The 25890-nt window shown below is 46.6% G+C and overlaps 2 protein-coding genes across 2 annotated transcripts; both read right to left on the bottom strand.

The window, feature by feature from the left end:
- Positions 1-10213: 10213 nt before the first annotated feature.
- LOC136517866 (uncharacterized) lies at positions 10214-14718 on the bottom strand. The gene is made up of 2 exons (XM_066511523.1): positions 14508-14718; positions 10214-11140 (listed from the first exon to the last, which is right to left on the bottom strand). Exons 1-2 carry the CDS (start codon positions 14619-14621, stop codon positions 10490-10492), a joined length of 765 nt encoding a protein of 254 aa, XP_066367620.1. The 5' UTR covers positions 14622-14718; the 3' UTR covers positions 10214-10489.
- Positions 14719-20868: 6150 nt separating this feature from the next.
- Positions 20869-25574, bottom strand: LOC136518358 (uncharacterized). The gene is made up of 6 exons (XM_066512009.1): positions 24649-25574; positions 24197-24573; positions 23926-23954; positions 23417-23501; positions 22273-22886; positions 20869-21765 (listed from the first exon to the last, which is right to left on the bottom strand). Exons 1-6 carry the CDS (start codon positions 25572-25574, stop codon positions 20869-20871), a joined length of 2928 nt encoding a protein of 975 aa, XP_066368106.1.
- Between the last annotated feature and the right edge of the window lie 316 nt (positions 25575-25890).

Genomic DNA, 25890 nt, shown 5'->3' with positions numbered 1-25890 from the left:
CCACATGTTGATGAACCACCACGGGCCTCCCAGGTTGCCGATGGGTTCGCCAAGCAAAAGTTTCTGAGACACTTGATGAAGAAGATGATAAGTGGAGCTCAGAAGGTATCGGCCAAGAGGAAACCTTACGCCATTAGCCAAAAGTTCAGCTGCAGGGAGGAAGGCGTTGGTTGGTCCTACTGATCGACCACAGAAGATAAATTTTTCTAACCACATATTCAGGAATGTGGCATGTTCCCTCTGGCTAAGTGTCCCGGTTTTCTGGTATTCTTGAATATATCCTGTCCAACCGCCGATGTTGCGGGTATTCACCCTATATTCAGACTTTCTACCATAGATGGAGCCTTCATCGGCAGTTGAGATGTCCAAGCCAGTAAGCATGTGGACATCGGCAAGGGTAGGAGTAGCTGGGCCATGTCCAAACATAAAAGTATTGGTCGTGTCTGACCAGAAATAAGCAGCTGCAATTATCATTAATTCATTTTTCTGCATATCGGCAATAGAGAGCCTGATGCATTGGTCTAATCTTTGTTCTGCCCAGTATACTTGCATCGATCTATTAACCCTCAAGTACCAATCTTTCCACCCTTTGGTGGTTTTGGGCCAAGATCGGAATGTGTCTTTCCACAAATTCAAAGAGAAATTTTGGGCTCTAAAGGGGATTCTGTTAACCTCTGCATTGATCAGATCGGTTGGATCTGGGTTGCCCATTGGTCCAAGGCATTGGACGTGCGGCTGATCGGTTGGGATAACTAATTTGTTGCGCAGTTCCTAAGGTTATGAAATCCAGAAGACAGAAGAAAGGAAGAATCACCAACTGAATGAATTTGCAAAAAGATCAAAGTAAAAGGTAATGGAAGTGGAGCGAACCGCGGGGACGTCGAAGTTGATGGCCATTGTCTTGAGGAAGGTGGAGGTACGAGCCGGAAACTTGAAGTTAGCGCCGGAGAAGGGTTCTTGTTGGTTGAGGTCACGCGGTTGTTCGTTGGAGTCGCCGCCGGAGAGAGAGAATGCCAAGGATTGGAGGCTGAAGATAGAAAATGAGGGTTCCGGAGAAATCTATTTATAAGCCGCCCAGAATAAGGGTATTTTGGACTTATCTCTATGTCGCGCGCATATAGGTTAAGGCGGTTCAGAGGGATATGGTAACTGTTCGCGCGATAATCAGGGGATTGTACAGATGAGTTGATAACAAGTAATCATGACTTGGAAGGGATATCGGTACATGATATTTTAATTCTGAAAATGGCAGCATTATCATGTTAAGATCTTGCCGATGGGTTATTGTTTCGGTATCTTAACCATAATCAAGGCAAGAGTGGTTGGCGATTGTGCAATATTTACTGAAGTGCGTGAATCAAGATTAGATTTGATTGGATTTGATAACAAATCAAGTTTTGGCTTGGAGAATGAGTTACGGTAATCGGGCAAAGGCAAGCGTTATCTGGAGTAAATTTCGGAGCATTAATGGTTTTATACTCCGAAATTGGGGGGCATGTGTTGACACTGTTTTTTGCACGTGTCAAAATAATTGGAGTGGACTAATCGGCAAGGGGAAAGTTATTGAATACTTTGATAGCCGATGAAAGATGGTTTGTAAAGATGGTTGCCGATAGCTGGTGATGATCGATGGAAAGGTTGATTTGGACTCGGGCGTTGCCGATGAGGTTGGAGGTGTTATTGTCGATGCCGATGAAGGGAGGCTTGAGGACTACTGCCGATGAAACATGGAGTATGCCGATGAAGGGAGGCTTGAAGACTACTGCCGATGAAACAGGGAGTATGCCGATGAAGGGAGGCTTGAAGACTACTGCCGATGAAACAGGGAGTATGCCGATGAAGGAAGACTTGAAGACTACTGCCGATGAAGTAGGGAGTATGCCGATGGGAAGGAGGACGGTGAGATTTCCATCGTAATTGAGGCGGACAGGGAAATAGATAGGAGTTGATTTCCTTTTCTATATTTGTTAGGGTATGATTCATGTAAGAGTCACGTGTTTCCTTAGATATGGGATCGGTGTCCTAGTTGTGTTTGGTTGTATCTCTTTAGATCAGGGTATAAATATGGAGTAGGGGGCAATGTAATAGATATATTAATCAATATCAAAACCAATTTTTACTCCTATTCGCATCTACTTACTTTTCGGCGACTTCGTCAATTTGCATATTTTTCCTTTTTTACGAGTTCTCATTGATTCGGCGAGCTGCATCGTTTCAGTGCGACCTTCGGCGATTCTTGAGTTCCGCGTGAGCACCTCTTGGCCATGACTTCCGGGCGTATCGCTGTTGTCAGGACCAAAGTGTTCGTATCTTCATCCTTGTCGATTATCAGGTCAAATCGACTGGCACGCTTTGGATATCGATTCGGGTATTAGCCCTTTGTGTTTGCAGATCCACTTTTGCATCAACAACGACAAAACAACATTCATGCATATGCAATGCAATACTTAAAAATAAATCTAGTTGTTTGTCAAGTTTGATCCAAGGTTAAGCTTCTTCACACGCTTTACGGTGGTTATCTTAACCATGTCAGACAAGCCCTATACGTATTACCAAAAATTAAACATGTTGTATATTACAATGCAATGCAAGGGACAACACAAGCTCATTTTTTAGTGAAGTTACTATAATCAAGAACATTGAGCTCATTTCACATTTGACAAAAGGTCGCCTCATCTAGCAGTTTAGTAAAGATATCCGCTAATTAATCCTTGGTCTTTATACCTTCTAATGAAATATCATTTTTTGCAACATGATCTCTAAGAAAGTGATGACGGATATCTATGTGGTTGGTGCGAAAGTGTTGAACCAGATTATTTGCAAGTTTTACCGCACTTTCATTATCGCACAAAAGATGTACCTTTTCTAGAACTACACCATAGTCTAGCAAAGTTTACTTTATGTAAAGTATTTATGCACAATAAGCACCCGTTGCAATGTATTCCACTTTGGCGGTGGACAAAGCCACACTATTTTGTTTCTTGGAGGACCAAGACACAAGTGATCTACCAAGCAAATGGCACCCGCTGAATGTGCTTTTTCTATCAACTTTGCAACCGGCATAATCTGAATTAGAATAGCCAACTAATTCAAATATAGCTCCTTTCGGATACCAAAGGCCAATGCTTGGTGTGTGCTTAAGATACCTAAGGATTCTTTTTACGGTAATTAAATGAGTTTCCTTAGGATTAGCTTGAAATCTAGCACACATACACACACTAAACATGATGTCAGGCCTAGATGCGGTTAAATATAACGAGCTACCAATCATAGAGCGGTAGAGAGTTTGATCAACCGTGTTACCTCCCTCATCTAGGTCGAGATGTCCATTAGTTGGCATTGGTGTCTTGATTGGCTTACATTCATCCATCTTGAATCTTTTGAGAAGATCATTTGTATATTTCTCTTCAGAGATAAAAATCCCTTCTCTCATTTGCTTAACTTGAAAACCAAGAAAGAATGTAAGCTCTCCAATCATTGACATCTCAAACTCCTTCGACATTAATTCACCAAACTCTTTGCAAGAATCTTCATTTGATGATCCAAAGATGATATCATCAACATACACTTGACAAATAAAGATGTGCTCATCAAGCTTCTTGGTGAATAGTGTGGTGTCGACCTTCCCAATGGTGAAGCCCTTCTCAATGAGGAAGTCCCGAAGATGCTCATACCAATCTCTTGGGGCTTGCTTAAGCCCATATAATGGCTTGGACAACCTATAAATATGATTAGGATATCTAGGGTCTTCAAACCCGGGAGGTTGATCAACATAGACTAGTTTATTAATAAAGCAATTTAAAAATACACTTTTCACATCCATTTGATATAATTTCATGTCATGATGTGATGCATATGCAAGGAGGATACGGATGGCTTCTAGTCTTGCAACTGGTGCAAAGGTCTCTCCAAAATCCAAACCTTCAACTTAAGAGAACCCCTTTGCAACTAGTCTTGCCTTGTTTCTCACAACTACACCTTGATCATCTTGCTTGTTGCGGAACACCCACTTTATTCCAATGACTCTTGCACCTTTTGGCCGCTCTTCAAGAGTCCAAACTTCATTGTGGGTGAAGTTGTTCAACTCTTCATGCATGACATTTATATAATTCAGATCTTGAAGAGCTTCTTCTACCTTAGTAGGCTTAAAGCAAGATACAAAAGAGTGATGAGCAATAAATGAAGTAAGTTTTTGTGAGCGAGTCATTACACCCTTTGATGGACTCCTTATGATGAGGTCTTGTGGATGATCTTATAGTAGAGGTGTATTTCTTCTATTGACCACTTGAGAAGGAGGTTGTGGAGCATCAACATCTTGTGCTTATACCACCATTTGATCATAGGAGATATGAGTGTCTTCATTTTCTACTCTCCTATCTTTATTACCATCTTATGGCACACTTGATGAAGAAGGTGGATCAATCACTTGTACATAATCTTCATCATCTTTAGGCTTGATGTCTCCAACTGAAATGTTCTTCATGGCCTCCCTCAATGGTTCATCACCTATATCATCATAATTCTTATGTGCTCCTTGGAAACCGTTAGATTCATTAAATTCCACATCATATGTTTCTTCAACCAAGCCGGTGGCATAATTAAATACTCTATATGCTTTAGACTTTGATGAGTAACCAACAAGAAAGCCAATATCACAACGTCTTTGAAACTTTCCTAGGTGTTGACACTTCTTGTAGATGTAGCATTTGTAACCAAATACCCTAAAGAAGGAGACGCCCAGCGACTTCCCATTGAGCAACTCATAAGATGTCTTACCAAGAAACTTTTGAAGAAATAGGCGGTTGGATGCATAGCATGCGATGTTGATAGCTTCCGCCTATAGAGCTTCAGGGGTGTTGTATTTATCTAGCATTGTTCTTGCAAGAGTGATCAATGACCGGTTCTTTCTCTCAACTACACCATTTTGTTGAGAAGTATATATTGCGGATATCTTATGCTTGATCCCAACTTCATCATAATAAGCTTCTATGTTTGTGTTGTCAAATTCCTTCCTATTGTCACTTCTAATCTTCTTGAACTTCACTTCAAATTCATTTTGTGCTCTCTTAGCAAATTTCTTGAAGCAACTTGCAACTTTGGATTTGTCATAAAGAAAGCATACCCATGTGTATCTTGAATAGTCATCAACAATCACAAGACAATAAAGATTTCCTCCCAAACTTTTGTATGTTGTTGGTCCAAATAAATCCATGTGAAGGAGTTCTAGCACTCTTATGGTTGACATAAATGCTTTGGTTGGATGAGTATTTATAACTTGCTTGCCTGCTCGACATGCACTACAAAGCTTGTCCTTCTCAAACTTCACATCCTTCAACTCTCTCACCAAATCATTCTTCATTAACTTCTTTAGTGAGCTCATCCCAACATGAGCAAGTCTTCTATGCCATAGCCACCCAAGTATTGTTTTGGTGAATAGGCATGTCTTCAAATTTGCATCTTTGGAGGTGAAATCCACTAGATATAGGTTGTTGTATCTAAATCCTTTGAATATGACTTGATCATCATCCTTCTTAGATACAATAACTTTCATTTCGGTGAACAAGCATTGAAAGCCAAGATCATACAATTATCCAACAGATAGCAAGTTAAAGCTCAATGAAGCAACATATAGCACATTTGAGATAGAATAATCATTTGATATTACCACTTTACCCAATCCTTTAACCTTGCCCTTTGAATTATCTCCAAATATGATACTTTCTTGTCCATCTACTTCTTCATCAAGTGAGGTGAATATATGAGGATCACCAGTCATATGTTGTATGCAACCACTATCAATAAACCAATGACTTCCACCGGTCTTATAGTTCACCTACACACAAGAGATCAAGCTTTAGGAACCCAAACTTGTTGAGGACCCTTCACCTTCTCAACAAGTGACTTTGCAACCCAATTTTTTTAGACCTATTCTTGTTTGGAGGTCCTAAGAACATGACTTTCATCTTTCCACTAAAATCCTTTCTAAGCATGTAGTGAGCATTGAAGGCAAAAGGTCTAGCATGCTTAGGCAAGGGTTATGGTAGTAGATTTTGGCACTCATGGGCAAAGTGACCTTCATGTCCACACTCGAAGCATCTCTTTGGCTTTGACTTTGACTTGTGTTGTTGTTGAGCTTGAGCCTTCTTCTCTTGGTTTGCCAAATACCCAATACCACTTCTATCCATCTTCATGATGGTGTTCATAAGTAGCTCACTTTGTAGATGTTTGCCTTTTGTGAACTTGCTCAATCCAATCTTGAGATGCTCTTTCTCTAATTTGAGCTTCTTGTTCTCTTCCTTGAGAGCATCATTGTTTTTCTCTTCCTTGAGCTTCTTATTCTCTTCTTTTAGCTTCTCATTCTCAAGCATCAAATCACTATCATGATCAAGAGTTTCTAGCTCAATAGTGTTTTGGCTTTTGATTTCTTCAAAATCTTTCTTGAGCTTTTCATTATCATTCTTGAGCTTGACAAACTCATCATAATCATCGACCTCAACCACTTGCTTGTCCTTGCTACTAGAACTTTGCTCAATGCTCTCAATGATCAAATCATCACATGATGTAGCTATATCAATCTTAACAACATTGTTAGTAGCATCATGTGGCTCATAGGATAGAAATTCTTTAGCAATGACAAGATTATCATGATTAATCTTAAGAGTAGTGTATTCTTCTTTTAGCTTGTTGTGGTTAGTGATGATCTCTTTGTTCATTCCCTCAAGTTTATTATGTTTATCTTTAAGCTCTTTCTTAGAAGGCTTGATCTCCTTGAGTTTGGATGATATAGCATCATTTTCTTCTCTAAGCTCAACACTAGTCTTTTCTGCTATATCACATTTTGCTAAAAGTGAATCATTCTTAGCCTCTAGTTTTTCATTCTTAGCTCTACTCTTTCTAATGATCTTAGTGTATTGATTTAGCAATTTAACAAGATCATCATAGGAAGGTGACTCATATTCATCATCATCACTATCGCTATCATCATTGCTAGCATGTTCATCACCACTACTATCATCATTTGATACCTTGCGATCACCCTTGGCCATAAGGCATAGGTGTGTAGGGGATGATGGCGGTGGTGCCGGTGAAGATGATAAAGAGTCAATGACAATGGCGGCCACCTTCTTATTATCACTATCATCATTGGATGAGCAACTTGATGAATCAATGTCTGTGAGCCAATCACTGACAATGTATGCCTTTCCACTCTTCTTCTTCTTATGGAAGTCCTTCTTGCCATCTCTCTTCTTGTATGGCTTGTTCCTTTTCTTCTCATCTTCTTCTTTATTGCTTGAGTCATCTTTCTTGCCCTTGTACTTGTTCTTGTACTTGTCTTTCTTAGGCTTTGTGCATTGATGTGCTAGATGACCAAGTTCTCCACAATTATAGCAATCTATCTCCGAGATTGGCTTCCTTCTAGAGCTTGTGAAGAATTTCTTCTTGCCATCGAACTTGATGCCACTCTTGTTGAGCTTCTTTAACATCTTGGTGTTTCTTTTCACCATAAGAGCAAGGCTTTCATCATTAATTTCATCATCACTTGAGCTCCCATGCTCAAGCCTTGCTTTGCCCTTCTCTTGGCTAGCTTTGAATGCTAAATCTTTTTTTTTCTTTGTAGAGGATGAGCCATCTTGTGGCATGATGTGCATATACATCTCATGAGCATTGATCTTTCCCAAGATTTGTGTCGATGTAGCGGTGGAAAGATCACCTTGATGAAGCACGGTCACAATATGCCCATATTTGTCAATGGGGAGGACACTCAAAATCTTTCTTACAACATCGGATGGTTGTATTTGAGTGAGTCTAAGCCCATTGACTTCCTCTACAAGAATATTCAAACGTGAGTATATCTCATTAGCATATTTTTTAGGAAGCATTTCAAAAAAGTTAAGCTTTTTCATAACAAGATGATAGCGTTCCTCATGCTCACTCTTTGTTCCCTCATGGAGCGCACAAGCGTCCGACCATAGTGCGTGGGCGTCTTTGTGGTTCCTCACCCTATTGAACATATCTTTACAAAGGCCTCTAAAGATGGTGTTTCGAGCCTTTACATTCCATTTCTCGTAATTCACCTCATCTCCTTGTAGGTGTGTAGCATCCTGAGGTTTTGGGAAGCTTTGTGAGGCGGCTCTAAGTATTCCAACATCTAGAGCTTCTAAGTACGCCTCCATGCGAATTTTCCAATATGGAAAATCATCCCCCTCAAAGATAGGAGGAGGTCCATCACCGTGAGACATCTTTCTCAAGACGGTTAAGCCTAAATACGTGAGCATGAGGCTCTGATACAAATTGAAAGGATCAAGATGCCCAAGAGGGGGGTGAATTGGGCTAATTTTAAATTTCTTTGCAATAATTAAATCATATGGTTAGCCCAATTAACCGTTTGTGCCTAGAAAGTGTTTCTAATGTTCTATCGCACAAAAAGACTTACAACCTAAGTTCCAATCCTACTCTAGCATGGAAATTCTATGAATGTAAAGACAAGTATTGAATCGTCAAAGTAAATTCTCAAAGTAAAGAGAGAATGAGGAACGCGGCGATGTTTTGCCGAGGTATCGGAGAGTCACCACTCCCCACTAGTCTTCGTTGGAGCACCCGTGCAAGGGTGTAGCTCCCCCTTGATCCACGCAAGGATCAAGTGCTCTCTACGGGTTGATTCTTTGACACTCCGTCACGGTGAATCACCCACAACCGCTCATAATTTGAGTTGGGTCATCAACAAGCTCCGCTGGATGATCACCAAGCTCCCAATCACCACCAAGTCGTCTAGGTGATGGCGATCACCAAGAGTAACGAGCACAAACTCTCACTTGACCACGACAAGCCTAATGAGAAGGGTGGATGCACACTTTGCTACTCTTGATCTCACTAATGAGGGCTCTCTTTTGGATTCTCAAATCTCAATCACCTCACTAGGATCTTGCTCTTCTTGGCACTCTCAAATGTGTTTTTTAGCTGTTGAAATGAGCAAAAGTACCCCCCACACACGAATGGAGGAAGTATTTATAACATGGGCTGAAAAACGAACCGTTATGTGCCTCTGCGGGGTGACCGGATGCTCCGGTCATGTTGACCGAACGCTCCGGTCAGTTCACCCCGAACTCCAGTGATCAAGTAGTGACCGGACGCTGGACAGTGTCCGGTCAGCACTAACGGAACGCGTTCAGACGTGATTTTCCCTCTCTAGAACCTTACTGGAGTCGACCGGACGTTGGGACTCAGCGTCCGATCACTTTCAGACGACTTCACCTTGATCAAATGAACTGACCGGACTCTGCGCCAGCGTCCGGCCACACCGAAGTCAGCGTCCGGTCAGTATTTGACCCTCAATTCACTTCCAACTCTCGATCATACGTGAATGAAGTTTGCTCCAATAGATATAAGGGCTATTTTAGAGCTACCTAGTGCTAGATTTAGCAAGTGTGCACCACACCTAACTCACTAGACTCACCTAGGTCAAGCTACCCGTCCATACCCCCTTAGGGCCTGTTTAGTTCCAAAAAATTTTCACCCCAAAGTGTCACATCGAATCTTGCGGCACATGCATGGGGTACTAAATGTAGACGAAAAAAACTAATTGCACAGTTAGGTGAGAAATCGCGAGACGAAACTTTTGAACCTAATTAGTCCATAATTAGATACTAATTACCAAATACAAACGAAAGTGCTACAGTGGCCAAACAGTAGCCAAACCCAAAAAAATTTGGGAACTAAACGCGCCCTTAATAGTATGGCCAATGGAAAAACAAAGTCCTAAACTATTCTAAGTGTCTCTTCAACATCAAACGACACTTAGAACTGGTCCATCCTTAACCTTGTCGTCCATTCTTTGAAAACTGAAACGATTTCCATTGTAGAGGTATGACTACCATGATTGCCCAATCGATCTCCATTACTGTGACCTAACTTAATTGCCTCTGCAAAACACACGTTAGTCACAGTAATCACGTATTGTCATTAATCACCGAAATCCAACTAGGAGCCTAAATGCTTTCAGAGGGGTGGCGTAGGAGAGAGGGGCAGTGGAGGTCGCGACGGCTCCCTTTTTTCGGGGCAGCCGCTTGCCACCGCTGCCGCACGCTAGAGGGCGGCGACGGCGGCCGGAGAGGAAGCAGAGAGGGGAGGTCTTGGCGGCGCAGGTGGTTTGCCCCCAAGGCGCCCGTGGAGGAGCGCTCGGGGGGTCACAAACACGTTTTCTAAACAATAAAAATAACAGGCACCTAGAAGTGTAATATTATTTGCACTGATCACCGTCTGGTTACAGAGGAGAGCATACAGATTACAGAAGCCATGCATCTTTCTTTCTGCGTGTCTTGTACAAGATGACATCACTTGCAATTGCTAATTCGCCTAGCTGCTACGATATATATAGCATCATATATTTCAATCTCTGACACGTACTCGAGTGTCCGTCCGTCTATGAATATAGCCCGCGCACGTACGTACTATACTGCTCTCTGCTCACTTCATCTCGATCGATCAGTTTTCAGTTGCTGTCGTCTGCCGACGTCTCGACCAGCTTGAGCTTGCCGCCATAGATCTCCGCGAGCTGGGAGTCATCAATGGCCTCCCGGAGCGTCCTGTCGAGGTCCTTATCCGCCACGAACACGAACTTCTTCTTGGTGTTGTCGTCGATGAACGGGTAGACGATCTTCCAGGCGGCCATGAACACGTAGGGCACGTGGACGAGGAAGACGCGGCCGAGGCGCTCCGGGTAGTAGCTCTGCATGATGTCCAGCGCCGCCAGGTACCCCCGGATGTCGCAGTTGGCGTAGCCCCAGCCCTTGAGGTCGGCGACGGCGGCGAACTTCTCCTGCCGCCCGGGACCGGGCGGAGGCAGGCGCGCGACGGTGGCGTCCAGGACGTGGACGACGAAGCGCTTGAACTCCTCCAGGTCCCGCCGCGCCGGGTGGTGCCGCGCGCCGAAGCCGTAGATCAGGGGCCGGCCCTCCCTGTCGTACCCCTGCAGGTACAGCTTCGCCTGCGCCACCTCCCGTGCCACCTCCGACGCCGGGATCGCGCCGTGGGGCTTCGCTGTTGGTTTCCACTTGAGGTATTTGAGCAGCATCGCCGACGCCTTGCCGATGTTGTGGTCCCGCGCCCGCAGGAACCTCCGCAGCGTGTAGTCGTCCTCCTCCTGTGCGCATTACGTCGGTGATGGGAAACAATTGCATAGGTGATAGATGAGCATACAGGTTGAGTAGTAAACTTTTTTTACCTTCAAAAATGAGTTTTTGAGATGCATGTGAATGAACAAAATAAGAGATCGAGTAAAGCTAAACTTTTATTTAGTGATTCAAAATTCGTCGCTCTCACTCACATTGTTTGTGCCCAATCCAAAGATGTAATGGCCTTTCTTCCCCATCGCAGGCAAGATTAGGGTGTGGGATTAAGGTTCAGAGTTCGGAGTATTTGGCAGAGCTCTCAGAACGACTTCCAGACTCAATTCAGAAGTTCTATCAAACAAGTTTTTTTTTACCTGAGAAGTAATTCTTTGCTAATTATGTCCAATGATTATCTTAAATGAATTAAGAGGTTGACACCTGAAAAAATTAGCCATGTATGTCACGGTGATAGCCTGTTCGTTTGAACTTATCAGCTAGAATCTACAGTATTTTTCTCTCACAACAAATTAGCTTCAGTCGGCTTATCAGTCGATTTTAATACCAGCCGAACAGACCCGGGAGCTAAACAGGAGATGGTGGCGGCGCTCAGCCAGAGATGATGAAGAAGGGAGAGAGGAGACATATGGGATGGATTTTAGCGTGTGGATGTGGTGCACGGCAACAAATTCGACGGCGAGGAGCCACCGGAGCCCAACGGGAAGGCAGGGGCGAGCGGCGTAATCTAGGTTGGTGGGCCTAGGAGGAAGAGGGGAGGGAGAGAGGAGGGGGGGTTTTAGTTAAAGAGAGATTTGATATGGCACTTTAATTTAGATATAAGGATTAGAAAAATTGAGTGATGGTTGCCCATAAATCATTCAGTTCTCAACCCTTTTGATTGCTTGAATTAAGCATCCAAAAATTGAGTAGAGTGGAGTAAAATAAAATGGATTTGGGTGGCAGTTTCATTTCATCGTCATCACGTCGTGATCAATTGGTTAGGCCGCTGGTGTGACGCGAGATTAAGACCTGATTTAGTTCGCGAAAAGTTTTCCCAAAAAGTGCTACAGTACCCGTCATATTGAATCTTGTGATATGTGCATGGAGCATTAAATGTAGACAAAAAAAAACTAATCGCACAGTTTGGTTGAAAATTACGAGACGAACATTTTGAGCCTAATTAGTCCATAATTGAACACTAATTGCTAAATAAAAATGAAAGTACTGTAGTAGCCAAATTTTTAACTTTTCACCAACTAAACACGGGCTAATATTAAGAGGGAGGGGGATTGACAGACGGGCTAGTTGCTTGGTGTCCTTGAGTCGTGGGCACCATTTATGGGGGGCTTTTCTGTGCACCACGAGTGATGCATGGCCGAAATGAAATGGGGTAGTGTTTAGTTTTCAAAAATTTTCAAGATTCTCTATCACATCAAATCTTTGACATATGCATGAAGTATTAAATATAAATAAAAAATAAAACTAATTATATAGTTTAGACGGAATTCACGATACGAATCTTTTAAGCCTAATTAAACTATAATTAGACACTAATTATCAAATAACAACGAAAATACTACAGTACTATTCGTCAAAAATTTTACCAACTAAACGAGCCCTCAAGCCCACGCCACACGGCTGCGTGCACCATCCACCCAACTGTACTAGTACTAGTAGCTGCCTACAGGTAGCGTGTGCACATTTTCCATCACACAATCTCTGAAAGGAAAAAGAATCATATAAGTACATACGTACTACTATCTGTTGCTATCATCATAATATACTTGTCTGAATTTAATTTTCTATATATTGTGACGATGAATCAAGGGGTGCTGGGGTGAAGTGAAGCGGTTTGTTCGCTGGTCGGTTTTTGGGTTGGTTTAGACTGGTTGTTGTTTTTTTTTTTTTTTTGAGAAAACCCTGTTAACTGACTGGTTTGGGCTGACTGAAACCAACAAACGAATAGGCTGAAGGAGAAGTCAATGGAGGAACCGAGGGCGAGGAATACATGAGATGACCAAGTTAGGTGCACAAGCACAATCGTATGCATATGGATTGATCTGTGGCTGAATTTTCTTGGGCTCCCTGGCACACGTGATTAGAAAATGCACACCATAGTGTACGAGCTCTGGAAATAGGGCACACAAGCTTTTACCGGTCAGTCAGTTCCGATCCCTGGGTTTCACTTGTCAGGTTCGTCCATCGAATATTTGACACATACATAGAGTATTAAATATAGATTAAAAAATAACTAACTATACGGATTACGATTAATCTATGAGACGATTTTTTAGCCTAATCAATCCATGGTTGGACAACGCGGTGCTACATTAAAGCTACAGTAGCATATACTAATTACGGGTTAATTAAGCTTAATAAATTCGTCTCATGAAGTACCGAGGACTTCTATAATTTATTTTATTATTATTATCCGAACACTTCTGCGTAATAACCTAATATGACATCCCTAAATTTTAACCCCTGGATTTAAACACCCCCAGCTGGGAAAAATGAAAACGAGGCGTGGTGCAAAGCAAACAGTTCGGAAACGACACAGGCAGCGGTGTCAACCACAAGCAGTACCACCTGTACGTTGGGTGTTGGCTGGGCAGATGAGCAAACTGCTAACAACCTGGAGTCCTGGACACGGATGCTGAACCACCAGCGGCCGCGGCCGGCCACAAATGAGCAAAGTGTGACAGGGCCGGCCATCAACGCCAAAAGCGATGGCCGGACGGCCAAGAACCGTACCAGGGGTACCACTTGGGGCATATCATATGCAGCCGGCTCTGTGCCAGAGGGAAGCAAATGGCGACGAGAAGCTCTAGTTAACAGTGGCGATGACTCATTTGTCTACAGCAGGCTGCTCCATCTTGAGGTCTTGACATGCATGCCAATAATCAGCATGATTCTCACTTCTCAGAGTTCCTGATCTTAGGTAGCTACAGGTTGGTGTTCATTCTGATCGAGGCCCAGTTATGATTTGGCTACTAATAATAGCAGTAACTGTAGTTACAATTACAGTAATTAAGGCAGGTAAATTATCTACAGTATGTAACTCAAAGAAAAGTTTGATGGTAGTATAAGACAAGATATACGACGCCGCCTAGCTGTGGCAGTAGGTTGCTGAATGATGATGATGATGATTCGCAGAAATGAATGAATCGTCCCCTGAACTGAAGAGCGGATGCACATGGCAGTGTCGCCAGAGCGGCAGAGTGCCATTCATTATGCTAGTCATACAGTATGCTATTCTATATGCTAGCCTAATTCAGATTCAGGCAAGGCCACGCCATATGCATGCTATGGAGTAGGCCATGCGAGTATGTGATGACTGACGACTCACGAGCAATGGATGGATGGATGGAATCATGGAACGACGGAGAGATCGAGGGGACGAACCTTGCAGGAAGGGTCCTGGGCTTGGATGACGGCCCTCAGCTCCGCCACCTGCTTCCACTCCGCCGCGTCGCCGTCGATCGCCACCTCCTGCTGCTGCTCCTGGCGCTCCGCCATGGCCGACGACCTCAGCTAGTGATCGATCGATGTCCACGGGTGGGTGGGAGAGGTGGACGGAATATACGGGCGACGGGAGCCGGAGACCGGGCGCGCAGGGGAGGCAGGTTTTATAGGAGGAGGAGCGGGCCGGCTGGCTGGCTGCGAGGACTGGGCGTGGTGCGGCGGCCTCCTGAACTGACGGTTCCGTACCGTTGGCTTCCTTGATAAGACATGCATGAGAGTAAGTTGGTTGATTTGCTGTGATTGAAAAATAATATTTGTTGGTTGAAAAAGTACGATTTATAAGCAAAGGGGTGATTGATTGCCCGAACCAGGACGTGCGAAGGGGCATCATGTATCCCTCCGTGCACTTACGCTATGTTTGGTTGTTCTGCTCGCACCTTTTGTCAGCATCTTTTCATTCGTTTGTCCTCCTCCATCCCGCACGTCTCTGTCTTCTGGATTTCTCCCTTTTTTATGATGCATGATGACTTGATTCACTCAGTATGTAGGGACTCATGCGTCAGACAAAAAAAAACTGATGCATGTATGCAACCAAACATAATCCCATCTTGTACTAGACCAACAGCAAAGACAACCAAACACGACCACTTATACACACTCAACCCAGCTTCTTTGGCCCTGTATAACCTGACCATCCTGACACAAGGCTGACTCTACCACCAATCACGCCCAAAGTGAACAGGGCGGTTCGTTCTCAGCGATACGAGAGACGAGCTGAGCTGAGCTGTGCTATGCGCCCGCCGTCGGCCCGGGCGAAAACAAAACGAAATTCAGCCTGTTCGGTTGGCTGGTTCGTATCGTTGCTGATTCGTGAAGAAGTACTGCTGGCTGGTTTGTGTGAGAGAAAAATATTGTTCCGGCTAGAAATTTACGATCGTTTACGACAAGCCACAGCCAAACGAACATGCTGATTGCCGTTGCCCGCCCACCCGCCCGCCTATTTATGGCGCTGCCTCACCTGATTCGTCTCGGGGCCACATTCTTCTCCTCTCGAAAAAAAAGAAAAGAAAAAAGGGTACTGTGTAGGTTTCTGATCAAACTTTTCTAAATTATTAAGTAAATTTATAAAATATTATTATTAACATCTATATATTTAAATAAAAATTATTATAAAGATATATTCAATAATTAATCTGATAGTACTAATTATATATACAACATAAATATTAATATGTCCTTGTGTATATGCGGTCAAAATTTAAAAGATTTATTTTGACTTCTTAGAAAGTGAGTGGGACGGATAATTACTTCTACTACGGAGTACTACTTACCTTATTACTGTTCCCCAATAAGAGTGGATAAAATTGGCACTTACTAATTGCATGGACAAGCCATGAGTAACCATAACATCGTTAGTTAGGTTATACCATAAGTGTTCTAATCATTTCACATGTATTTCCCTGCACTTATTAAAACAAAAAAAGAATCCTTAAGCATTGATACTGTTGGGCTCCGTTCCGATGGATTCTTTGGTAGAGCTAAACATCAGAACCGGAGAACACTGATGGGTTAGCGTTCAACGGTGAAGGCAAAGTCTTCGATATATGTTCCGAAACTGAACATACATAATGACACTAGTTAGGATTAGGACTAATTAGGATTAGGACTAGCTAGTGCACTGTCGTGCCGTGCTTGTACAGGGAACCAGCAGGCGTGCAACCTGTTCGTTTAGCTGTGGCTTGTCGTAAACGATCGTAAATTTCCAGCCGGAACAATATTTTTCTCTCACACAAACCAGCCAGCAGTACTTCTTCACGAACCAGCAACGATACGAACCAGCCAACCGAACAGGCTGGTGGTCCTGAGGTCGTCCATAAATTGAACCTATCTTGCTAGTAGGCTTTCTCTGGTGCCTGTAGTGGATTAATGGCACTAATTAGGATTAGGACTAGCTACTGCACGTACTGTAAACACATTGACGAGGGGTTACTGTGCTCATTCATAGCCTATGCAGCACCGGCTTCGAGTTTGTTCGCCGAGGGTATGAGCCGGCTTGTTTGGCTTCTTTTTTCGGTCGAAACAATATTTTTGTCTAGCCAAGAACACCCTCTTCGCTAGTGGGATATGATGTTCCCATCGAATTGGCCTGCTGCGGGGCACCTTGCGTACGTCCTTTTCTTTTTTTTTCTTTTTTTTTTGTTTCTTCTTTACTGAACCCACTGAATCATTCCGACTTTTTTTCTTTAACCCACACCGACGATGAGTGAGCAACTCAGCTGTGAGGGTTGCCGTGTGTGCTACAAAAAACGAAAGCTGCTCTGATGATCTCAAGACGTACAAATTTACAGGGTTTTCGTACTACGTAGTACTTGTGTCAAGGTCTTCCTTAGCTTTGTTTCTTTCTCTTTCTCTATGCTATCACCCAGTCATACTCATACAGAAGCCAGAAAAGCCAGCAGTCAAATCTACTCCCTCTGGGCCTCTGGTCTCACAAAAAAATGCAATCGCAGGTTTAAGACAAGTCATTTTTTTTATGTTTGATCACAGCTTTTTAGGAAAAAATATTAGTATTTATAATTATATTTGTAATTAATCTCATGACACTTATTTGGCATAAAAGATAATATTAGTGTTTTTTTATAAATTTAATCAAATTTAAATTTATCCGGCTTCTAAAAAATTGAGTATTTGCTATACAAAAATATTACTCAATTAGCTAGGTGGGATGAGGCCCTATTGGGATTTGGGGACGTGAGATTTTTCGCTGTTTTTTGTGTTTTATTTATTGTGAAAATGAATTGATTGCCATGAAATTCATAAACTCCCAAACAAGCCTTGACTTTTGTGGTGCAGTGGTGGCAGTAGTCGTGTGATGGTATTTTTTTTTTCTTTCGTTCCTATCACTAAAGTTTAGTCCATATCACATCGTATGTTTGACACATGCATAGAGTATTAAATATAAACTAAAAAAAATAACTAATTGCACATATTGCGACTACTTTGTAAGACGAATTTTTTAAGCCTAATTAGTTTATGATTTGACAATATGACGCTACAGTAAACATGTGCTGATGATGAATTAATTAGGCTTAATAAATTCGTCTCGCGAATTACTGAGGACTTGTGTAATTTATTTTATTATTACTATCGGAATACTCCCATGTAACATCCCATGTGACACCCAATGTGACACCTCTAAACTTTAGCCCCTGAATTTAAACACCTCCTAACAAAAATTAGTAATCGAGGTTACTACACCTAGCCTGTTCGTTTGGCTGTGGTTTGTCGTAAACGATCGTAAATTTTCAGCCGGAACAGTATTTTTCTCTCACACAAACCAGCCAGCAGTACTTCTTCACGAACCAACAACGATATGAACCAGCCAACCGAACAGGCTAACCATCTGTCCCGAAAAAGATGTAATTATAGCATAGTGCTATATCAAACCATCCCAAAAGCTAGTGGGATTCGTTTAAACAAAAAGATCCTCTATAAGTGGGCCTGATGGATCATCTCCTCTAAACTTTAGAGCTTTAAAAACTTTAGAGCACTTTAACTCACTTTTGATGTCTAATGCTCTAATGTGAGGTGGGTTAAAGTTTAGAGCTAACTTTAGACTACTTTAGCTCTAATAAAGTTTAGAGAAGGTGATCCAGACAGGCCCTAAGTGTCCATAGAGTCGTCATTGAATTTATTTGGATTCATACGTGCCGTTTGCAATGGGCAGCTTGGAATGGCCGCCACCAGGACCATAGGGCACCAGGCAATGGCCCTGATTGTTTGTGCTCATAAGCGCGTTCGCGACGGGAGAAGTCGGATATGCCCGCCAAACGGCTCGCGACAGCATCCATCGCAAACGTGGCGTCTGCGTTCGCTTACCTTCCCACAACGGCGATTGGAAAAGCGTCCGAAGGGCTGCGATTTGAAAATCGCGAGCGCTTTTTCTCTCCCTGCCCCTCCCACCCGACCCGTGCGTGCTCACGACGCCGGCTTCCCTCCCTGTCGCCGCCTGGCTCTTCCCACCCCGTCTCCCTCCTTCATCCCCTCCGGCCAGATCCTGTGGCGGCTCTCCTCCCCGCTATCGCCTCCCTCGTCCCCTCCGTCCGGACCGGCAGCCTGCGCAGGGCTCCCTCCAGACTGGCTGCTACACCACGCACACCAGTCGCCCCTCCACGTACCAGCTCTGCCATGGCCATGCCGGGGTGCTGAGCGAGCCGGTCAACCAAGCTCCACCTCGGGCTGCTTATACAAGGGGCGCCCCTCTCGTCTCTTGACTCTCCTCCACCACGCCGAGCCGCTCAGCTCCGCAGCCATCCACTCCTCGCTCATCTTCTTTCGAGCGCCCGTCGATCTCCTTCCCTGCGCTGCAATCGGCCGAGGTAGCTAGCCTACGTGAATCCCCTACCTCTCCTCTCCCTCCCCATGCTCTTGGATTTGGAAATGGTGGCCGAAATCGCTGTCTCGCGAAGCTCGTCGAGCTGTCCATGGCGGCCGAGCTGACGAACACAAGCACATGCACCTCCCGTCCGTGTTCCCTCTCTGCCTCCATGTCTATTTCCTTGCTTCCTTGACTAGTCAAGAGAGAGTAAATGAAGGCGTACCGGTGTACTTAAATTGATGTTATTTTGGACTATTACTGTATAGGGGTATATAGGTCAATTTACATCCAAAACAGATAATCTACCAGAAATAATTAGGAAAGCCAAACACCCAGCTTATTCAGACAGCAGATTCTCTATATCGTGGCTTATCAGATAAGCTCAGCTTATAAGCGAGACTCGGAAAAGCTAAAACAAACCGGGCCAATGGCTGGTGGATGATGCATGCGCCGTTGAACTCTGTCTCTACAGGCAATGGCTTGTGTTGTCATGTGAGTGATGACCCAGCACCAGCAGAGACAGCAGCGGCGTGGCGCTTCCCTTGGCTCTTGGTTCTCAACGCCCAACCGCCAGCCGCCCCGGCCCCGTGCTCCCTCCCGTTCGTCCACACCATGACATGGATGAATGCCGGGCGTGCGGTGCGGCGACGGCGCGCCCATGCCCGAGCCCGTGTGTCGCGTGTGTGTGGCGCAGAGCGCGCCACGACGGCCGGCAAGCCACGCGGCCGGGCCGTGCGTTCCACTTGCACGGGGGACCTCTAGTACTGTCCCAGTTTGGGCGCCGTGGTTGGTTGGCGTCTGGGGAAGTTAAGGGCACCCGCGCCGCCGCCTTCTGCAGCAGCTGCTTGCTATGCCAGTGCCAGTGCCAGTGCCAGTGCCAGTGCCCAATCCCATTCAAGCTGATGAGGACGGCAGGCTCTTCGTCCCCTCCGGTCACCATTCAGGCCGTGTCTGCACTGCACCCGTGCACCGTGCCAAATGGTAGTAGTACTGTACGGCGATTCACTGCTTCTGTCGCCTGCGGGTGACTACTGACTCGGCTCAGGCGACCAGTGTTTGCTGATTGGTTTCTGGGTTAATAAGATCGGCTGATACTGGTTTATTGTGAGAGAAAAATACTGTACTATAACTGATAAGCTCTTGCTGAAACCAATAAACAAACACGCTGAGTTTCTGAATTGCAAACAGGCGGCAGGCACAGCCACCATATGCATGCACTGGAGTTCCGAGTACCGGACAGGATCATCACCATTCACCGGTGCAACGCTCACCTGTGTGTTTATTGGCAAAAAAGAACTTTCTGAATCCAGCACTGCCACAGCTCCAAACTTTTGACCACGACCAACGCCCCATTCGTCCCTACGCTTTTTTCTTTTTATTACGAGGAATAGAAATCTGTCGCTACACTACCCTCCTGTACTTTCAGTCAGTGCCAGGCTACATCTTTCAGATAGAGTAGTAGTAGTAGTATCAATCAATCATAGATTCTGAATGGATCCTAGGCTCGCAACAAATATGCGCAGGAAACCCAGTCTGACGCTGTATTTAGTTCTAGAAAGTTAGAATTTTGGACTACCATAATATTTTTATTTTTATTTGGTAATTGGTGTTCAAATATGGACTAATTAGGCTTAAAACGTTCGTCTCGTAATTTCTCACCAAACTGTGCAATTTTTTTTCGTCTACATTTAATACTCCATGCACGGGCCGCAAACATTCGATGTGATGGCTACTGTAGCACTTTTTGGGATTTTGGGTTGAAACTAAACATGGTGTAAATTGAGGAATATTGATTGTATTCCATCTGTAGGTACAAGGTACATATATATACACGCATGGGTGACTGCAAGCCTACCACAATTAGCGTGATTACATGCCACAAATGTAGGCCTAATTACAATTAGTCTAACACTCCTCCGCAGTCTAATCAGGGGCATCGCTAATGGTTAGACTGGACCGGAACTCCTGGAATAGCGAGGTAGGGAGACCCTTAGTGAAGACGTCAGCATACTGTGATGTCGTAGGAACATGAAGAACCCGTGCATGACCAAGTGCAACCTTCTCTCGAACAAAGTGAATGTCGATTTCTACATGCTTCGTTCGCTGATGCTGCACTGGATTGCTGGAGAGATACACAGCACTGACATTATCACAATAGACCAAAGTGGCTCGGCGAAGAGGGCAGTGAAGCTCAACCAGTAGCTGTCGTAGCCAGGTGGCTTCAGCCACGCCGTGTGCCACAGCACGGTACTCAGCCTCAGCGCTGGATCGCGAGACTGTGTGCTGACGCTTGGACGACCAGGACACCAGGTTGTCACCTAAGAACACTGCATAGCCAGAAGTGGAGCGACGAGTATCTGGACAACCAGCCCAGTCTGCATCTGTGTAGACAACAAGCTCTGTAGGCGACGAACGACGCATGGTCAGACCAAGAGAGAGAGTACCTCGTAGATACTGTAGAATCCTCTTGAGAGCCGCAAGGTGAGGCTCTCTAGGGTCATGCATAAATAGGCACACCTGCTGAACTACGAATGCAATGTCTGGACGGGTGAAGGTCAAGTACTGCAAAGCTCCGGCGAGGCTGCGGTACTGTGTGGGATCAGTGACAGGAGGACCATCTGCGGACAATTTGGAGTGTACATCAACAGGGGTGCTGCAAGGCTTGCACTCACTCATCCCGGCTCGCTCCAAAATGTCCTGAGAATACTGGCGCTGAGAAAGAAACAAACCACCAGTAGAACGTGTCACTGAAATACCCAAGAAGTGGTGAAGAGGACCCATGTCAGTCATAGCAAATTCATGCTGAAGTGCCCCAATAATCTGCCGAAGAAGACTGTCAGAGGAGGCAGTGAGAACAATATCATCCACATAGAGCAACAATAGAGCTGTGGCTGAACCTCGTCGGAAAATGAATAAGGAGGTATCTGACTTTGCTTCAACAAAACCAAGAGAAAGAATGTGAGAAGCAAACCGATTGTGCCAGGCACGAGGAGCTTGCTTCAAGCCATATAGAGATTTGTTGAGCCGACAGACAAATTCAGGGCGAGAGGAGTCCATAAACCCTGCAGGTTGAATGCAGTATACTGTCTCAGTGAGAGTGCCATGCAAGAACGCATTCTTCACATCCAGCTGATGAATGGGCTAGTCCTGAGAGAGAGCCGTAGAAAGAACCACTCGGATCATCGCTGGCTTCACAACGGGGCTGAATGTCTCATCATAATCAATACCAGGTCGCTGGGTAAAACCACGAAGAACCCAGCGTGCCTTGTAGCGATCCAAGGAACCATCTGTGTGAAGTTTGTGTCGAAAAATCCATTTGCCGATTACCAGATTAACACCAGGAGGTCGTGGCACAAGAGTCCAGGTGTTGTTGGCGATCAAAGTATCATACTCAGCTTGCATAGCGGAGCGCCAATTGGGATCCAACAGAGCTCCACGAACAGATGAGGGCACAGGCGACATGGGCACAGCGTGGAGGTTGAGTCTGTCCACGGGCTGTGCAATGCCAGACTTGCCACGGGTCCGCATGGAGTGCGCGTTGGTGACAGGGACGACGGCAACCGGTCGCGTGTCGACGGTGCGGCCAGTGCCGCTGGAGACAGCCGGGGCACTGCTGGCAGCAACCTGTCCGAGAGGAGCAGGGGCAGCAGTGCCGGCTGTAGTGGAAGGTGCGCCGGAGCCATGGCTGGCCGAGCCAGAGTCAGGGCCGGTCGAGCCGTGGTCGAAGACGGGGCCAGCCGGGCTGGCATCAGGACCAGCCGGGCCGGCACTGTGGTCGAGGGCAGGGCCAGCCGAGCTGGCGTCGTGACCAGCAGGGCCGGCTCTGTGGCCAGCCGAGCGGGGGCCGTGGCCAGCTGCGCCGGGGCTGGCGGTGCTGGCTCCGGGGCCAGCGGCATGGTCAGCCGGGCGGGCGCTGCGGCCGGTTGCTGTGGCCGAGGTACCTGCAAGCACAGATCGAGCTCCAGGTAGTGGAGCGGTGAGATCATGATCATCTAAAAATCTAGGGCGGAGGATGCCATGGGTGTGGTAGACATGTCGGCGAAAGGGAAGAAGGATTCATCAAAAACGACATGTCTGGAGGTGAGGATGCGATTCGACTCGAGCTCGAGACACCGATAGCCTTTGTGTTCCGAGGAGTAGCCGAGGAAAACACATAAGGAGGAACGAGGTGCGAGTTTATGTGGTGCGGTGGAGGACTTGTTGGGATAGCAAGCGCACCCAAAAACTCTTAGGTGATCATAGGAGGGCTGGGTAGAAAAAAGATGAAAGTAGGGAGTGGAAGAGGCAAGTGCTTTGGTGGGAAGCCGGTTGACAAGGTATGTGGCGGTGTTAAGGGCCTCAACCCAGTAGACCGGAGGAAGACTCGCCTGAAACAAGAGAGAACGCAAAATATCATTGATAGTACGAATTGAGCGTTCGGCCTTGCCATTTTGTTGGGAGGTATATGGACAGGACATGCGAAGGGCAACACCATGAGTAAGAAAGAACGTGCGGGCCTGAGAATTGTCGAACTCCTGGCCGTTGTCGCACTGAACGTTCTTGATGGTGAGGCCGAACTACGTGTGAACATATGCAAAGAAGTTAGAAAGAGTAGAAAAAGTTTCGGATTTTAGGCGGAGCGGAAAAGTCCAAATGTAGTGTGAATAATCATCTAAAATAACAAGATAATATTTGTATCCCGACACACTAACAAGTGGAGATGTCCAAAGATCACAGTGTATCAAATCAAATTTATTTGCAGCTCTAGAATGTGAGGAATGAAACGGAAGTCTAGTGTGACGACCGAGCTGACAAGCATGACATAAACTGTGATGATCATCTTTATTACAAGAAATAACACTGGAGCTAATGAGTTTGGACAAAGCATCACGCCCAAGATGTCCGAGACGACGGTGCCATAGCGAAGTGGGTGCAGCGAGGAATGCGGACATGCTGGTGGCTGGTGAGAAAAACGGGTAGAGGTCGCCAGAGCTATTGCACCTGGCGATCACGTTCCTGGTTTGCAAATCCTTCACAGAGAGACCAAACGGATCAAATTCAATGGAACAATTATTGTCGGTGGTAAAATGACGAATGGAAATCAAGTTCTTAATGATATGTGGAGAAACAAGAACATTATTAAGAACTAGATTACGATGAGGAAAAGAAAAAGTGTGTGATCCGATGGCAGTGATAGGAAGTAAAGCACCATTACCCACAATGATAGATGAAGGGGTGGAGGAAGTGGGTGGGGAAATGGTGGAGAGTTTACCAGCGTCCGCGGACATGTGTGAACCGGCACCGGAGTCGGCGTACCACTCCGACGGTGGTGGTGGGTGAAGGGTCATGGTGTTGAAGGACTGTGCCAACGAGTCCTGGTTCCATGCACCTCCATGGATGGGGTTCCAGGGTGTCGACGGTGCCCCCTGGAACGTCGGTGCCGACGATGCGCTGCCTCCGTAGCCAGGCGGGTAGCCGGTGCCGTAGAAACCGCCCCCGGGCACGCTGTACTGAGGGAACGCGGCGAAGGCCAGTTGTGGCGGCGGGGGGCGACCGTAGGGCCACATCTGGAGTGTCCTAGCCCAGGGATGGGCAAAGAACGGGTGCTGCCCAGGAGGAGCAGCGTGCTGCCCGGGAGGAACGGCGCCATGGCCGCCGCCGTGGCCACCGTAGCCGCTGGCGTGGCCACCGTAGTCGGTCTGGGCCTGCTGGTGGCTGCCTTGGCCACCCGGCTGGCCACCCTGCTGGTTGCGCCCGCCCTTGCCACGCCGGCGCCCGTTGCGCTGGCCAGCCGGTTGCCCACCCGGCTGGCCCATGCGGGCAGGGGGCGCGCCCTGGCGGGCGTGTGGAGCAGCAGGAGGTGGCTGCGTCGTGGTGACGAGGGCCGCGGGCGGAGACGGAGGCCGAGCGTCGATGTCGATTTCCTCGAGCAAGAGGTGGGTGCGCGCCTCGGCGAACGTCGGGAACGGGCGATGCATCTTCAGGATAGACACCATGTGGCGATACTTGCCACTGAGGCCACGCAGGAGAGTGAGCACCATCTGGCGATCGCCGATGGGGTCGCCGAATTCGGCGAGGGACGCCGCCATGGTCTCTAGTTTGCGGCAGAAGTCGGTGATCGACATGGAGTCCTGGCGAAGATTGCGGAACTGCGTCTCCAGGAGAAGGGCACGGGACTCCTTCTGGCCGAGGAACTCGTCCTCAAGGTAGCACCAGGCCTCGCGAGCGCGACGTTGGCAGATCATGAGCGACTGCTGGAGGTCGCTGGAGACGGTGGCGAAGATCCATGACAGCACGACGCAGTCCACCTGGACCCAGACGGGGCGGTCAGGGAGCGTCTCGTCGTCGAGGACGTGCGGGGTCAAGGCGTATTTGCCCAGCACGGTGAGGAACATGCCACGCCACTTGGTGTACGTGCCGGTGGCCTTGTCGAGGACGATGGGAATCATGGCCTTGACATTGACGACGGCGGTGGCCTGCGCCCAGACGGATTCATGGGCGGCCTCGAAGGCATCGAGGCGTAGGCGCGCTTCCTCAGCGAGCCGTGCAGCGTCGGCGCGGGCAGCAGCCTCGGCTGCCAGACGGCGGTCCTCAGCGGCCTTGGCCGCCGCGGCCGCGGCAGTAGCGTCGGCCCCATCTCCCCCGGCCATGGCGAGGTAGGGTCGGTGGTGACGCCCGACGGCGCCCGGCTGGGAGGACGAGCGACGGGGCCAGGCGGTGCGGCGATCAGGTCAGCGGCACTCCGGGCGACGAGGTCGGCGGCCAGGGAGTGGCGAGTGGATCGGCGCAGGTGGTCAGACGCGGCGGTCGGGTCAGCGGCGCTCCAGGCGATGGGATCGGCAGCTGGGGCGGCGAGCAGGGACCGGCAGCGCGTGAGTTGCGGAAGCGGGTGCGGATCGTACCGCGTGATACCATGTAAATTGAGGAATATTGATTGTATTCCATCTGTAGGTACAAGGTACATAT

Source organism: Miscanthus floridulus, chromosome 17 (assembly GCF_019320115.1).
Source record: "Miscanthus floridulus cultivar M001 chromosome 17, ASM1932011v1, whole genome shotgun sequence".
NCBI classification, from domain to species: Eukaryota; Viridiplantae; Streptophyta; class Magnoliopsida; order Poales; family Poaceae; genus Miscanthus; species Miscanthus floridulus.
This window is presented reverse-complemented; position numbering and strand designations above follow the sequence as displayed.

Bases quoted from the DNA above. Each gene is read 5' to 3' on its own strand.
- LOC136517866 (XM_066511523.1), bottom strand. From the start codon at position 14,621: ATGGCGGAGCGCCAGGAGCAGCAGCAGGAGGTGGCGATCGACGGCGAC. The intron at 11,141-14,507 runs GTTCGTCCCCTC...TAATGCGCACAG, and splicing joins CCCAGGACCCTTCCTGCAAG to GAGGAGGACGACTACACGCT.
- LOC136518358 (XM_066512009.1), bottom strand. From the start codon at position 25,574: ATGGCCGGGGGAGATGGGGCCGACGCTACTGCCGCGGCCGCGGCGGCC. The intron at 23,955-24,196 runs GTAAACTCTCCA...CTCTCTGTGAAG, and splicing joins ACACATGTCCGCGGACGCTG to GATTTGCAAACCAGGAACGT. The intron at 23,502-23,925 runs GTGCAATAGCTC...GTTCACACGTAG, and splicing joins ACCAGGAACGTGATCGCCAG to TTCGGCCTCACCATCAAGAA.